The 17,250-nt window shown below is 38.5% G+C and overlaps 1 protein-coding gene across 1 annotated transcript in view; it reads right to left on the minus strand.

Annotated features, from left to right (window-relative positions):
* The window catches only part of slc49a4 (solute carrier family 49 member 4), a 45,218-nt gene that overhangs the window by 23,523 nt on the left and 4,445 nt on the right, over positions 1-17,250 (minus strand). Inside the window, exons 2-5 of the mRNA XM_018696530.2 lie at positions 15,583-15,676; positions 9,561-9,835; positions 8,627-8,756; positions 3,651-3,759 (exon numbers count right to left, since the gene is read on the minus strand). Of these exons, the coding sequence (XP_018552046.1) occupies positions 3,651-3,759; positions 8,627-8,756; positions 9,561-9,835; positions 15,583-15,676 (608 nt within the window). The remainder of the gene's footprint in view (positions 1-3,650; positions 3,760-8,626; positions 8,757-9,560; positions 9,836-15,582; positions 15,677-17,250) is intronic.

Genomic DNA, 17,250 nt, shown 5'->3' on the forward strand with positions numbered 1-17,250 from the left:
ACAAAAGTTGACAAAAAATCGCAATGACGATGCTCAAGCCTCAGGTTTACCTAGTCTCAGGTAAACCTTTTGGGAGCCACTTGGGTTCAAATTGGTCAAGCCATTCCTCCTAGTCACACCCTCTAGGTTTCTCTGACATTGGACATTTGAGCATTGCCTTCACCAAACTGTGAAATCTCTTGGTGGGGCCCTTTCAAAGATCCTACAGAGAAACTTCAAGGAGGAGGACCAGGTAGGGCCACTTCTTGGATGTACCGTATCAACATGAAATGTATATCCTCCAAAAGTGGCTGGATCTGTACCCTATACTATCCTGCCCTTTCTTCACCTAGAGTCCATCCCTGCTGTTAACATTCAAAACTAAATGTCAATCAAAAGATTCAGGGCTGAGGAGGTGGTATAGGGTGCAGCATTTGACTATATGTTACATTCCCCGAGGAATTAAAACACTATAACACTGTAACACTGTAACACTATACCACTCAGCTAGCTTCACCCAGGATACACCTAAATATGCATTTTTCAGTCATTTTCAAGAAAGGGAAGGAGTTAAACCCACCTCAGGGTTTCAGAGTCCCTTCAGAATCCCATGGGTGATGTTACAGATGCTCTTCATATGTCTAACTCATAGTATGCTTAGACTGTTGTGTAATTTCTATGTTGATCATATTTATGATGCCACAAACATGAAAACTTTGAAATCCATGCTAATGTGCCTTAAGAAAGCCCAACAAGTAGACAGCCTCAAGTTAATACAGTTTCAGCCTGCAAAGTTTCATGGCCTGGTTTCAGTCAGACCACTACATCACTTCCTGCTACACCATTTGTCAGTCAGCTGATCCCTGTGTGTCTCTGCCCCTCTGCCTTTCATTTAATGAATCAATCCTTGCAAGTTGTTTCTGGGTCATATTTAGTAAATTCCTGTCTTTTGGTCACAGCATGACAGCTGTGACTATGGGGCATGACAGCTGTGACCAAAGAGTTAGTTTGCTGCTGGAACAGTTCTTGTCATCTGTAGTGCATGTTTCTTTTTGCCTTGATGTCAATCAGGACATTTCACTACTACAGATGTATTAGGGCCCTTAGCTGTGAAATGGGTGTAAGTTTGTTTTTCCAGTCCAGTTTTAGAAAGTAGACAGCAGCATCTGTCTCATTTGATGTCACCCCTCAATCAGACATTGTGGCTAGCTGAGAAAACAGATGACAGAAGTGACTATATCTTTGGCGAAGAACCCGAAGGAAACAGCTAAAATAAAAATATTGACAAAGATGAACTCAGGGTAGAGAAGAGAGAAAAGACATGACAGCATGCAGCATCAGACCTGTTGCTGTGAGAGGGAGAAGAGATGGATAAGAAAGAAAGAAAGAAAGAAAGAAAGAAAGAAAGAAAGAAAGAAAGAGTCCTCAAAAAGTAGACAGAAGCCATGAACTAGGACAGTGGAAATAACCCAAGATGGCTGGAAGTTAGTAAGTAGATGGGGTGCACTACATCAGATCCCAATGTTCTCTGTCAGCACAAATGAAGGGAGCATGACAGGATGTAAGTGGTGCACTTAGGCAAAAAAATTGCATGCCTGTTACCTGCCCATTTAGGGCAAGAACTGATCTGCATAGATAGTGCTAACTGGAGGTACCTTTTGTATCATAACAGACTGACATAGGTGACACAAACAGAATGGCCCCGGCTCCAGTACAGTGTAGCAATTATCAGGAAAGGAGTAGCGAAGTATACACATCAGTCTGTGAATACACCTTCATGTAACAACCCATTTGCACCAAAATGAAAAAATGCATGATGAAATTAATAGAAGTAAGAAATTGCCCTTTTGCTGTCAATTTGTGTGCCTTGGCCTGAAGCTCTTATTGTATAGTTTAAATTACCATAGAAACAGTAAGACTCAGTAGCATTTTTCAGGGATGAGAGAAAGAGGGAACTAACCAATGCAAAATGTTTGTTCCAATGCAAATGCATGGAAGCTCAGGGATAGAAAAAGGAAAAAAGGTCTACATACACCACATCTTGTGCAGCATCTCTCTGCACTGTTTTTGGAACTGACAGAGGCAGACAGAGTTAAATCTATGATTTAGATCTGCAGAGGCATAGTGAACTTCAATAAAAAGTAATTAAATATAGTATTTGTTCTTAAAGTCAAGTTGAACTGAGGAAGAACCAAACATCTCCATGCCTGAAGAACAAAGAAAAGTACTCTTCCATCTCACCACGTTTAGATGCATCACTGTACCTTGTCATTTATCTTTTACGCCCAAAGTTTTGTACCCAAGGGATATCCTGTAACATAGCTCACCTCACTGCAACAGACCTTTGTTCTTAACACACTTTTATCTTTTTAACTAGCATGGATAAAAGTAATGCAGAAGAGAGAAAAAATCTTTTGAGAACAAATGAAATCTACAAACAATTTGGTATGTGCTCTGCTACGCCTTGAAAGGAGTGCAAAGATAGAGGTGTGACGAGAAGTGTCTCATCCTCCACTCCCCTGTCTGTGATCTCCTCTCAAGCAACACCTGTCTAATGATAACCTTGAAAAGATCCTCCCTTTGTCTTTGGCATACTGCTGTGTCGAGACCTGGAAGATGCAAATGATACAGTGCTTTTTCTCTAACCTGCACCATACAGCTTGCCTTCCTCTTTTGTCTGTCTCAGAATGAAGATGGAGAGCAGGTATACATGGTGAATTGCAATTGATTGGCCTTTCACAAAAGATGGACAGAAGCAACTGAGTATGATGAATGATCATTTTCCTCTAATTTTCCCTCTTTTTCCTCTTTTACTTTCAGGTTCCTAGAAATATGACTGAATCAGATTTTTGAGCAGTTAAGGAAATTGTTTTTGAACTACAAAGCATATTCACAAGAGGGTCAGAGCAAGTTAATAAAGCACTGCAGAAAAGTTCATCTGTCAGGAGGCCTTCTACACTGAAATGCACTTCTCGTGTTAGTACAGGAGCCTTGGAGTTAATTATCCATCAACAATCTCCAGTGCTTCAGATCTGCTTTAAAAAGCAATGCATGCTCTCTGTGCATTAACTTTAAGGACCATCAACCAGACAATAATAGGCCTTACTCTTTGAAGGCATGATGAGTTTCTGAAAGGTGTTTCAAGATGTAACCATGCAACTGAAGACAAACCTTAACAGCTATTTATCCCATTGTTGAGAGAGTTACACTTTTGAAAGGCTCTGCAAATTGCTGGCACAGTGAAGGATTTCAAAATGGGAAAATCTAACCTGGCAAATGGAACAGTGAGTTACTCATGCTGCTTCATATTTATGCAGAAAGACATGATGAGCATCTTTATGTTCTATTCTTGGTTGCAACTTATCCACCTGAAGGGTAACCAGAATGAAAACTAGAGTGTTGGGCAGAATAAGTGCTGACCTAGTATGCACATTTTCACAAAAGGCAGTTTTGATTAAGAATTGTAGCCTTTTGATGGAATGGTATTTGGAATGGCTCCCAACACAAACATTTCTGGGCAAAATGTGCACTGAAAAAAATGCCTTCTCATAGCTACTATATTCAGTGTTGTCAGTGACCTTGGTTTATTGATGTTCTTTTTATCCAAATTGAATAAATTAACAAGATTAAAGGTGATATGTTATTCTGCTGCATGTGTGTTTGCTGCCTACCTGACTGACTTTGGCTGGTGTAAGGACCATGTCAAGGACTCCCGCCCAACCAGCAATCACTCCTGTGGGGACAGCATAGGCCAGCGCTATCATCAGGAACCGCAAGTTTCTAGAGAGGACAAAAACACATTTCAGATTTTAAAAAGTCTTATCACTAAATTATTTGTGTACTGATCCCCTCAACAATATGAATATGGATGAGTTCTTTGAGCAGGTGTATCTTGGAGCAATTAGATTAGCATAATATGTGTAATATGTCCTTAAATCTTCTATAATATACTGGACAACATTCTGTGAAAAGAATTATTATGTTCTATAAAAACAGACTTTTAAAATCAAGTATAGTCTGCATCCTAACAGCACTGGCCTGAGATGAAGATGAAGATTGATTGAAGATTAAAGTACCCTCAATGCTTGGCCTGGTCCTGTGTTGTTCAACAGATGGAGTGAAATATCTTCTGATTCATTCATTGATGATAAATTAAATAATTATTAATTAAATAAATAAATAATTCTGGAAACAAAGAAGATATTCAGTCCTTAAGTTGCAGTTTAAATGCCATATTCCAGTTTGACAGCACTGTTTAAAGAAAGTCTTTAGTGTTAGTATCACTTTATACTACTCAGTGAAAATGAGGGAGGAGGATTGGAGGTTTACTTGTTAATGTAAAAAAAATTATTTGTTCTGTTTCAGGTAATTTTTTTAGTATAGAATTACCTGTCAGTTATTTTAAGATTCACTGAAAACGCATTTAGTCTATAAAACACTGTAATATAATAAAAAATACCTGTCACAATGTCTTTGATCCCAAGATCTCCCTCTCTTTCTCACCCCAACTGGTCGAGGCAGATGGCCGCACATCCTGAGTCTGGTTCTGCTTGAGGTTTCTGCCTCTTAAAAGAAGTTTTTCCTTGCCACTGTTGCCTAGTGCTTGCTCATGGTGGGAACTGTTGGGTCTCTCTCTGTAATTATAATAATCTAAAGAGTACGGTCTAGACCTGCTCTATATGAAAAGTGCCTTGAGATAACTTCTGTTGTGATTCTGCACTATATAAATAAAACTGAATTGAACTGAATTAAAAACTAAACATATTAAAATTACAGTGATATTATACAGTTTGAGGTAGAAAGGGCTCATATTTGAGAAGCTACAACCAGAGAATATTTGGCATTTTGGCTTAATAGATAACTTTCTTAAAACTGTCACCAACTACTTTTCAACTGACCAACTCTTAAATCAACTGATGTTTTCAGCACTAAGTAAGTGGATTGCCAATTGATGGCTGCTTATCAAGTTATCAACTGAAGTCAAAATGTACAATGAGAGATAAAAACAAGCACCATTTCCCAGCTGTGTTAAATAGCTTTAGGCTACCGATACTGTGCTGCAGGGTTTGATATGAGCTGTCTGCTAATATCTCATCAGCTCACAGTGATCTGTGCAGAGCATGGGGGGAAAAAAAGAAAAAAGGCAACTCCATATGCCTAGTTACGTATGCTCATCTCTTTAGGGTATATGGCACCTCTCCAATCACATGCAACCCAATTACAATCACTTGGAACACCCACGCTAATCACCTTCGTCCAATGAGGTGGCATGCTGATTTAAATCAGTACCACCTCCTCAACCCTAACAATGTGATTAGAATCACTGGGCGTCTGACAAATGAGGCAGGGCTGGCAGAGCAGACAGCAGATTCATAGATTGTTTTGTTTTCCTGCTCTCCCCTTTTTTGTTTATGGACACTGTTTAACTCTGGCATTTATTCTCCACCTGCTTTGCTCATTATGATGCAGGCAGCATCCTGAGTGATATCGTGCAGGGACATCTGGAAAAAACTTTTGGCCTCCCACATCCTTGCTATGGCTTCAAACACTCAACACAAAGACAGATAAAGTTCACACACACACTTTAAGTCTGTCTTTGAGTTGCAAACTATCGGGGGAACATGTCCCACAATACAAAGCTATACAGCAAAAGCACTGTTGCTGTAAACATATGCACACCCTTCCCCTTTCCTAATACTGGTACACTCCAGACAATGAATCATTTTTACTTGCATTATGCTTTGACTCCACAGAAAAACACAGTCTGTTTGTCTGCTGCAGGCCTGTCTTGTCCTAAGCAGTATGAAGCTACGTGGCCTTGAAAAGCCCCATGATGGAGCACCCTCTCAGCTTTTCTCCTGCTACCCTTTTCATTAACCTTACCACAACAGTAGGAAATCAATATCCACGCACCTTTTCCTTCATCTGGGAGCTTATTTAGATAAAAAAAAATGTAAGCAAGCAAATGCTAGCTACTGGGTAAGAGAGGGGACATTTTTTCCCCTCCATTCCTGGTGGTGACAAAATATTTGTGAAGAAGTCTCAAAGCCTAGCAGCGTCATCAGCTAAGTGCCATTTGTCCTTGGCAGACCCAACTGGAGATCAATGCATCAAGATGACAACTTTCAAAGTTAAAGTGAGTATGACTGGGGAGGGAGGGAGCATCAATACTCAGGCTGTTTACCATTCCCTCAGACTGTGATCAGAATACAAGGATAACTTTACACCACATGTAGAGACAGTCAGGCTTCTAATTAGACTGCCGCTGTTGAAGCAGATGTGAACAGCTGGAAGCACTCATCAAGCTGAAGATCATTAACCAGTGCTCATACCCTAACAGGCTAAATAGATGAACAGATACATCAACGGATAGGTATCAGGCAGACAAACTGACTAGCTGGCTGGCACCTGCTCTCATCGTGGATGGCAAATCCTTACCATTTTGTCAGCTTCCACACATACAAACGTTACAAGAAATGCACCAATTAACTGAGCTTCTGGAGTGATACTGACCTTATTAAGCATATTAGGTATCATCCAGATGCAAATAATCCACTTCAAATAAAGTCTCATCAATGTCATTATTAATAATTACCTAGTAATATTTGTTAAGTCACAACCAACTCAGTTTTTAGTCCTATAGCAACCCATAGCCTCCTGTTACCTTACATAAAAATGGGTAGCTAGGTAAACTATATCAGTCTGTCTGTCATGGGTAGCAAATCTTAAAGAGTGCATACAGTATTGACAAAAGGTTAAAAACAAAAAAATCACACAGGAACTTCCAAGAAAAAAAAGAAAAAGATTTAGCCTTAAGTAATTAAACCACAGTTGCCGTATAGCTTAAAATTATCCATTTTTGGTTATAGTTTGCAATTGTGAATTTAGTTACTTTAAAGCTACAATATTTTTTGTCCACTTAGGGCAAACAAGTACAAACTGCCACAAAACATACATATACTACTTGTTAAAGTAATAAAGTTGCTAAATAAATACATGGAGCAACATAAGCATTTATTTGGTGTTGGGTTTCCGTCCATTTAGTGAATCTAAGTATTCATCATTTTTGGCTTTCATTTGGTCATCATCAAAACTTTGAGAAAAATACCTGGCCCATTAACTACTAGATGTTCCACTTTCCTCACCAGCTTAATAGCTATACTGATGTTTGGGCTGGGCAAGTAGAGAAAAACTGATTTATGGGGGTATTTTAGTTGGAACCAGCTTCCTGCTACAGCTAACAAATGCACTAAGACTTAAACAAAGAGGTAATGTGCTGTAAAACCAAAACACTGAGCTAAACAAGGCTGAGAGCTGCGGACTTGATTATAAAATCAACTAAATAAATACATTTTTAACATAAAATACTGATTTAAGTATTTCCTCCTTATGTCTTCCACCTGTATGAGTGCACATGGACACAAAGACTCAAAAGTCACTTTTCCTACTCCATGTTCAGTCCCTACAAGAGAATTCTGAGGCTTGATGCTGCTGGACTGAGATACAACACACTGCCCAAACAGGTCACTGGAAGGCTGCCTATCTGAAGTGGAACAGAAACCCTTTCAGCTAGATGGCCTACTTAAGCTGGCCAGTCTGTGCCCATGTGTGTGTGTGCGTGTGTGTGTGTGTGTGTGCGTGTGTGTGTATGCATTAGGTTGATATCTGCTTGGCCCCTGTCATCTATCTGAGGGATCTCTTACAGCGAGTTAAGCCTGTCTATGCTAGTCAGAGGCCTATGGAAAGCCTGGTGCAGTAGTAAAACTATTTCTTACTACAGGGGACAATGTGTAGCCATTAAAACTAGGCTAACTCCCCAGCTGCCATTGGCCAGCTTTTCTTTTCGCACTGCCACAGGCCTCATTCCTCCACAAGCCAAGCAAAAGGCAAGATCTGTGCTCCTCAGGCAATGCTGTTGGCCCAGAGGATGAACACTGCCACAGCAGAAAGTGTGGGGAGAAGGGTGGTGATAGGATATTGCATAGTGAAGTGTAACTCAGTCATTGTCTCTAGATTTCCTATTAGCTGTCCCCTTATGCCTTTCCCAGGGAAGAATAAAGACGGTGATGAAACCTCAATAAATGTATTCCTCTAACACTGAGATTCAAGACCTTGTCATGAGTGATTATCTCTCTCCTTCTCTAACCACATGTCTCAGTGGTGTCTTGAGAATATATTGATAACTGACCCTGATAGTACGGATGCAGAGGATGGAGTAGTTTTCAGTAGCGACCAGTATATTATAGCTTAGTAATTAATCTAGAGGGAAGACTGAGGTTTCTTTGATAACAAACCAAACAGATGGTGAGTGGCAGACCCCTTCATTAAAATTCCATATCCTTCTCCAGCTCAAGATTCTGTCATTTTAACTTTATAAGGAAATAAGAACGCAAACTAGACCTAATGGATTTGTAGACTGTGGTGCAGAAATCTGACTGTGTCTGATGTCGTAAAACAGCACCTGAAAGTTATTTCTAATGCAGTGCCCAAGTTTCACTTGCTTTAGAGTTGAATCAATGACACATCAAGTTAGGCCCTTGATGTAATTAAAGAATGGTCTCAAAAAAAGGTGTCAGATATTATTGGTGTTTCAGATGACTTTGTGTGTACATAGTATACGTGTGTTAGCATGTGTGTTTGGTTTTACCTAAGAAGTCGGCAGATGCTGCTTCTGTAACTGAGTCTCTGGCTTGCTGCAGCCACACTGGGAGGCATCGGTGGGCGTGATGGGAAATAGAGCAGGATTGCCGCAAAAAGCACAGCTATTGCAGTCAACTCTGCCAGAGCACAGCGACACAGATAAATGAGACATACGTTATCTTCACAGATAAGACAGTCAGAATAATTTGACATTTCAAAAAAGGTCACTGTGACATCTGAAAGTCCTCTTATACCATCTGTGGGATGAACATAATGGCCCACTAGACCAGACCATAGACTAAATAGACATAGACTAAATACATGTCCATGTCAAACAATCATACAATCTGGCATAGCACTGGTTGAAATCTTAACTCATTTCTTGGAAAAGCAACACATTTTACTGTTTAGGTATTTCCAAAAAGCTCCATTACACCTATATCTATATAGCCCTTTTATTACATCATGGATTGATCAAGCAGCAGCTGGCTATTATTCCCTGATAGAGATGCATTCCTGCTCAATTTGATCTATCATATGGAGAGGTACCCAGTATTTGCAAATTTTTATGTGTTTCATGTGTGTCATTTTTTAACCTCCAAAAACTTTTGGTTCACAAAGGGTGCCCTCTTTGTCCTTAAAAATGAATAACAATACTACCTTAGGTTAAACAAAAGCTGCAGCCTTAATCTATTACAGAATGCTTGTTTCTCTTTTCGTGTGCTTTTAATTTTCTGAATCAGTTAAGCATAACAGCCCCAGCAATCTATTTTTCAGAGGGGCAGTTTGAAGATTATAATTGGAGTTTTTTGGTGTTTGTGCAAAATTCATGGATACCCTTGCCTGGTTGTATTTTTGTCCCTTGACAGGGCTGACATGAAGTTGAAATGATGTGCTATCGATCCTCTAAGCCCTCAGAGGTTCTCACTTGATGTTAGTACCTGCATACATAACCAGCTGGATCCTGTCTTGGATAGAGATATCGGAAATTGCTGCTGCTGCCATCGTGGTTACTGCCTGTGTGTCATTAGGGGCTGGCACTACCAGAGGTCCTACTACAAATGAAGCAGCACCCCCCAGGTAGGAGAAGAGTGAGGCCACAGCTGTTGCGGTGGCCCTCTGATCAGGAGCAAACCATGTGGTGGAGAGGTAGGGGCCAGCACTCATTATGGTTGGGCCGGCTAAACCATTCAGAAACTGACCTCCATGTATTAACCTGTAACAGAGATAGCAGGAAGAAAAAGCTTACAATCTTCACTAAAAACAACCAATAGACAAAAGAAAACCACACACCATATTGTGAGAAAGAGGTGCAGTAGTAGGCATAAATTTGTGCTGCAGTTTGGACTTTTCTTTGAACAGCAAATTATCAAGAATTATAATCTTGAGATGAGCGTGGGGTTCCTACTCTTTCAAAGAAAAATAATTCCACAACATAGGGACCAATTTAAAGGCAACATAAAAAAATGATAATTAGGCTAATATTATTCTAACAGTGAGACCAGGCACTCAAGGTATCTAAGTTTTCTGTCTGTCTAATTAAAGTCTGACTTCAGTTAACCAGATGCAGCAAATCCTGTTCTCTCAGCTCAAGTTTAGTTTCTGAGAGGTTGAGTCTGCATTTGTGTGGGTCTATAATAACCTTGAAAAGCTACAATAATAAATAATCAATAAATCCCTGACAGTATGATCCCATATGATATTTAACTTTAAATTGTCCCTTATCAGATGGAAAATTGTAACTTCTAGCTGTTGCAGGGACATTGCACCTTTGAAAGTTCATAAAACAACTTAACCATAACTTTGTGGCATACTTTTGTTTTCAAAGATACTGTATTAATTACAGAATTTTACATTTTTTAGAATATGTAGTAACCTTGCGAACCATTCTTTTGTGTACAACTTTTTATACACACTGTATTGGATCAATCATTGTTAAACAACAAAGATAATCAAACATGGCTGCACCAGTGTCTTTATTAAGTAAAAAAAATGCATAAAAACACCAAGTAATGAATCATTTGTTATAAAAATTAGATGGAACAATGACAGGCGAAGGCATGAAATTAAGATGTAATTATTTCTGGAGATGTAAGTAACAACCTGCTACTGGGATCAAGTTGTAGTGTCACTTGTGTACCTTCAGACTGTGTGAGACAAATGCACTCTGAGATGTCCCCTGATGGCACTAGACCCCTCAGCACTGTCTAACTGAGACAACCAGCTGACAGAGACACTGCATGGCTGATTGATTGTCTGTGAGCTCAGTAAAGACACTGTTCATTCAGAGCAGTTTGAGATGGCTCAGTAGAGAGAAAAGGAGAACAGGAAGGAAAGTACAGAAGAAAGGGGCAGAGAGAGAAAATGATGTGGAAGAGAGGGGACAAAGAGGGACCCTGGGCAAAGTTTTTGGTATTCAAAAATATTCAGTATTTTTGCATTTAGATTGTAAATTTGACAGCTAAGAGTCCCTGCTGATCCTTTCTCAACATAAGTGAGTGCAGGCTGGTAGGAGAAAACTAGTTGCGAGTTTAACCAAGTTAACTTAAGCACTTTTAAAGATCTTGTATACCTGTTGAATGAAATACATTACCATTTAGATGTAAGGTTATATGACAAGGGTGTATAACAACCCCATGCATGTTTTCTAAAACATTATTATCAAGATTTAACAAATTATGCAAAAATAGTTTCAAATAACATGATTTATGAGACTGTTTCAGGACTAAAATCTAATCTAAAAATTAATATGACTATTTAAAACACTCATCTGTGCAGGAATGACAACTACATTTAAAGAACACAATATTCAGGCTGACAAAGTACATAGGTTTTGATCCTGATACCATAACCTTATAAAATCTATCAGAAATATAAACGCAATCTTAACACAAACAGACACACACAAACATTCCTAGAAGAAATACAGTTTAACACTGGCAATGGTTTTTATTTGAATCAGTAACAATCAAAGAATATGTACAAAAGATTAAAAATATGATCAAACAAAGCCCACTTTTGGTTTTTGGCAGTTTTCGATACTCAGTGCTACGGACACATTTTGGTGGACACCAAAAAGGTATTGAGGTCCAATACCCAGCCCTACACTTAAAAAGCAATATCTTCAGTCATAAAGCAGGCATTTACTAGTTTGTTCATTCTTCAGGGTGCTCACACTTTCCACTGCCTCTACGGTTCACAGATAAATGTGTTATTGCAGAATACAAAGTGCTGTGGTCAGTGACAGATTGATTGGAGAAAAACTTGTTCACCCTATATCTCCTTCCCATATCTCAGGTCCGCTCACATCCCAGCCTACACACCAGCACTTCCCAAAACATTCTGCAACACTTACTTTTTATTTGTCCGACTCCTTTGTTTGTAGAGTTCTTTATAATGTGCCTCAGTCTTTATTGGTCAATTATAGAGTAGTGCACTTCATTGATAGCATCTATGAGAATGTTTATACATCATGTTTGAGTTATCTCAGCAAATGAGGGTGAACCCAGTGTCAGAACACTGTGCTATTTCTTTCTTCATCTTATTACATGATGGAGGGCAACATTCATCATCAAAATAGAATAGAACAGAAGAATAGAATAGTACTTTATTGATCCTTGTCAGGAAATTGCTTAGTTACAGCAGCAGCACACCAACCAACACTAAATTAAATTTAAAGGGACTAGTGAAACCAAGAAGAATGAAGAGCAAGAGAAAAACAAGAGCCATGCAAGATACTGCATGTGTGGCAAGAGCCATACTAGATATAGCTCTCAGTACCTCACAGCTTTTGAAACTTAATGTCACAAAGTTTGGTCAGTACTTTCATAGTCCTTAAGTTCAGTACCCTGTCTCAGTGTCTGTATGATCTCAGGATGGATGTGACTAAGAAAATTGCCTTTAATGTGACAGGTGATGAGGACAGATGGTGACTAACATGAGAATGAGCCAGTCATATGAGGCAGCTGGGCTGTGGCAGGAGAGGGAGAGAAAGGGAAGGGAGCAGCTTTTTTTCAACAACAGATGATTAAGTTAATCAGTATTGATGAACCCTGTCAGAATCTGATCATGAATGAGACAAAGAAGCCAGCACTGCAGTGAAATCATCTGACTGCTTCTGGTCCGCCAGGGCTGACAGACCCAATTCTGCCATCACAAAAAGGACAGGCCAATTCTGTTTCGAAAATGGCACCACAGCAATCACCACAGTAACATGACAGCCTGCTGCCAGACCCACAGCGTGTTCTGATGGTCAATCAGACAATGTGCGTGTGTCTGAGATCTAACTGATAGACACTTATTAATCAAACAGCTAGTCTATATTTAAATATATGAGAAAGAGAAAGAGACTGAAAGGGCAAGAGGAAGCAGTGACAGCATGAAAACAAAAGAGACTGAGGAAGGTAAAAAGTTGATTTGTCTTTGATTTGAGAGCAGCTTTAATCACAGCAAGGTCTAATCAGTGACCACTAATGTAAGAGTGCCTTTTCTCTCCCTGTCTGAACTTCACCAAAATAAACACATTCATCTGAGTTCTTTTTCAAACAAGACTGTAGCAGCTACACAGAAGATCCTGTGTATAAAAGAGAGGAAGTTCCGCTGTTCACATATTCACAACTGCCTTTGATTTCCTAAAAAGGATCTTAAAAACTCAAAACAGAGGCAGTTTACTTCTTTGGGAGGATAGCATGAAAAGAAAAAATAAGTAATCACTTATCAAACATGAAACGGCATGCAGAACAAACACAGATCTACAGGGGGCTGTCGAGGGCACTTCCCTGTTTCTAAACCTGAATAGCTGTCGCCACTTGTCTCCTGATCAGGGGAGTAGGAAACTCAAACACTGCATTTGATCACTCTTGCAATGCCCTTGAACTCTACGCATTCAACATTTTGGAGTCAGCCAGACTTCACGGTTTTGTTTTATTTGGTCACCTTCCCTTTTCTCTCAGGTCATCTAAATCGTCATCTAAGCCCATACAGTATCCAACAGCTCACTTAAAAAAGCTCTCACAGTGTGATATTGTTTTATCTCCAAAGGAAAGGCAAAGCAAAGACTGACATCTACTGGTGACCCAGGAAGCTACATGATTCTATCAGACTGTACTTTACTGTGATAATCCACTATGTCATCCATTAAAGAGCTATGACCTGTTACATTTAATATGTAAAGCTCAACTGTGTCAGAACTAACATTTGCTATGTGTAATCAGTAAGTACACTAAAACAACTAGGAATAAATAGCTTGATAGATAGATTTGAAAAGATTTATTGATAAAATGTATTGATATAACTTCAGCTAGATCCTTACATAATTTCTGGAGGACCCCAAAATAAATAGGCTCCATAAATTTGTGCTTTGAAATAACAATGGCAGATATGTGAGGAGCATACAAACACGGGATGCAAAACCTGGCATAATTTCAAAGCAAATTGTAAATACTCTTTTCCAACTAAGGCACTATCACAAGGGAATCGTGACTCTTCTTTCTGATATACTTTAACAGAATCTTTTTATTTTTCTTACATTTGGTCTGTATCACTTCAACTTTTCAGTCCACTGAAGACTTTCTTACTACAGCCTCAAGAGCTTTCAAGAGAGAAAGAGACTGCGATACAAAATTGATTTATCTGCTCTCTGAAAGAAAAAGAAAATTAATTTAAAAAATCTCAAACCCTTGGAGTATAGTGATATGTGATTCAATTTTGGAAATACAATTTCCTCAATGTATTGATATTTTATGATATACTGTCTCATTGTAGATCCCAATAGGAATCATTAGATAGATTACTACTCAGAAATATTCAATTAAATTACATTTTTAAAAGGTACATGATAATTGAAATGACCTTCTCTTAGCTCTTGCACTTTCCAAAACACTGAGCTCATGAGTAAAACTGAAAATGAAGAATAAGAATAAGAATAATGGGATCCTTTTTATGTTTTCCAGTGATGGTCTGTAAAAGTGCCATCTGATAAGGGAGGAAACTTGCAGCGAAAAACATCAAAACAAAGTAAAGGATCCACACAATATTGAGCTGTCTCTCAGAATCCTGTTGTCTGGTAGCCAAATGCCTTCTGGCTGTCCCTCTATCCATTTACAGGTCTGTACTTTGAAGAAAAAGAAACAGAACCTTGTCTTGAATCAATACAGCTGAAACACAGCTTAACTACCTGAAAAGTTACAATAATAGTCACCATTGCTTATGGTAGTGATGTTCACCCTAGTGCTTAGGTCTTATGGATTGCAATGTCGGTCTATTAGTCCAGCCAGTTAATTACCAAATACTGGCAGGGTAACATACTAAGATGGTGAATGTGGTGAACATTCTACCTGCTAGTGCTTCAAGTCAGCAAGCTTGCAGTGTCATTCCAAGTGTGAACAATTATTTTCAAAATAAACATAAAAAATAGTAAAATATTTTTGTTTTAATGTCAAAGCATTGGGTAACATATTCAAATTTCATGTTTTTACAGCCCAAACCCCAAAGATATCCAGTTTACTATAATATGTGATGAAGAAAAGCATTAAAATCTTATATTCCTCACAGAAGCTGAAACCAGGGAATATATAACAGTTTTGCTTGAAAAATGACTGAAACAATTTATCAAAATAGCTGCTGATCAATTTTCTGTGGATTTACCAATCCATTAAATTACTTCTCATAGTCAGCTATATTACAAATCATGGTGAACTCTTTAGTCAAGGAATGGTCCTAAATTTTGAAAGCAGCTCTTTTCATCCATAAACTGATGCACATAGCTGCTCCTGAACAGGGTGTGGCAACCAGATTGAAAATGTTGTCTTTTAAATAAAATTATGGACATCATGGAAGGCTCATGACTGCACCAAAGATCACAAGTCATTCTCTGTCTCCTTTCCAAAAGCCTTCCAAAAGATCATCATTACCCTTGCCTGCCTTGAACCATCTGCTACCGTAATGTTTACAGAAGAGTCTTACCATCGTCTGAGAGGCTGCTCTGTCAGTGGGATGCTCCGCAGAGCTGCTCCTAGCAGCATGAAGAAGGCAGAGAGGAGGAGGGATGCCCGCAAACCTGGACGAAACAAGATATAGTCATGGAAGTGAAGAAACAAAAGCAAAAAATGGCAGAGGTGCTGACAGGGTGAAAATGGTTGAGGTCACCAGCCTATATTTACAAAGTATTTTACCTCCAAAGCAATACTGCTGTTAATGATTATTTTCCAAAAGATATTCAGTTTACAATGATTAAGAAAACAGAGAAAAGCAACAAATCATCACAATTCAGAAGCTGGAACCAGCAAACATTTGGTATTTTCTATATGGTAAATTACTTAAAACTATTAATTGATCGCAAAAATCCCCAAATACAACATCCCTGCAATAACTCTGACTTTCATGAAGGTTATAATGTTTAGTTTTTGTTTAAACTCTAGAAAGGTATTGATTCAACTTTTTGATTATTTGAGAGGATGTAGTTTATGGTGCTGTTGAGCTGTATCGAGTTACACAGAGAGGTGTTTCTTTTATTTAGGTTACACTCTCTAATGTAAATGAGTTGGGCAAAATAATAGAAACACAGTCAGTATGATGAAATACAATTCAACTGCAACACAAACTGCAGCCTACAAAAATTAAATTTAAGCTTGGTGTACCAAATAAACTGGCCACTGAGTGTATGTGACCAAAAATAACACTAACCATACAAACAGACAGCAGGAATCCCAAAGTTCCTTGCTTTATACCGCTGGTTACAGCAATAGTACGACAAAGCGCCTTTTTCTGTCAACTTAGAAGTCCCTATTCTCAGTTTCACCCTCATGATGTAAATTTAAGGAAACTCTCTTCACTTCCCTGTTCTTCTTTTTCCATGTGAGCTGTCATTTGCTGAAGGTTTGGCTACCAGGCTGCAATTACAACAAAACTGAAACAGGGCTGTGGTCCACACTGTACCTTATTGATCCTTGGTGGGAAAAACAGGTTACATGACAATATATATATAGAATTAGAGCAACTATGATGACTCAATTACTTGATCAGTCAATCAGAAAAGATTTTTAAAATGAGCAGCTGTTCTGATAATTGATAAATAATTTCAGGTAAATTTAAAACAAAAATGTCAAACATGCTTGTTTTAGCTTGTCAAATATGAGTATTTGATGTTTTTGTCAGCTATAATGGAATTTGGATTGTTGGTTGAATAAAACAAGCTTTTTGGGTACATCTCCTTGGACTGTGGAAAATTCTAACACACACACACACACACACACACACACACACACACACACACACACTTTAACCACTGTCTAGGGGACCTTAAATGATGCCCAACAGAGGACTTTAGTTGTGTTGAGAAGATCACACGATGAATGCAAATGTAATGATCCAAGTGTAAAGCAGGGAATTGTCAAAAAGGGGGCAAAACTAGCAAAACTAACTAGTCTGGAAACAATTAGACAATTAATCAGGAAGTAGATAACAATTTTTGTAAATAACTACAGATTTAAATAATTTATCAAGCAAAAATACAGACCTTGTAATATGTGAGAATTTGCTACCTTTTTCTGTTTTATATAGCTGTAAATTGAAGTGTCAGTTAAAAACATTTTATAAACTAAATGATTAATAGACAAAGCCCTCTTTTAGTAG

This window comes from Lates calcarifer, linkage group LG1 (genome assembly GCF_001640805.2).
Source record: "Lates calcarifer isolate ASB-BC8 linkage group LG1, TLL_Latcal_v3, whole genome shotgun sequence".
NCBI classification, from domain to species: domain Eukaryota; kingdom Metazoa; phylum Chordata; class Actinopteri; family Centropomidae; genus Lates; species Lates calcarifer.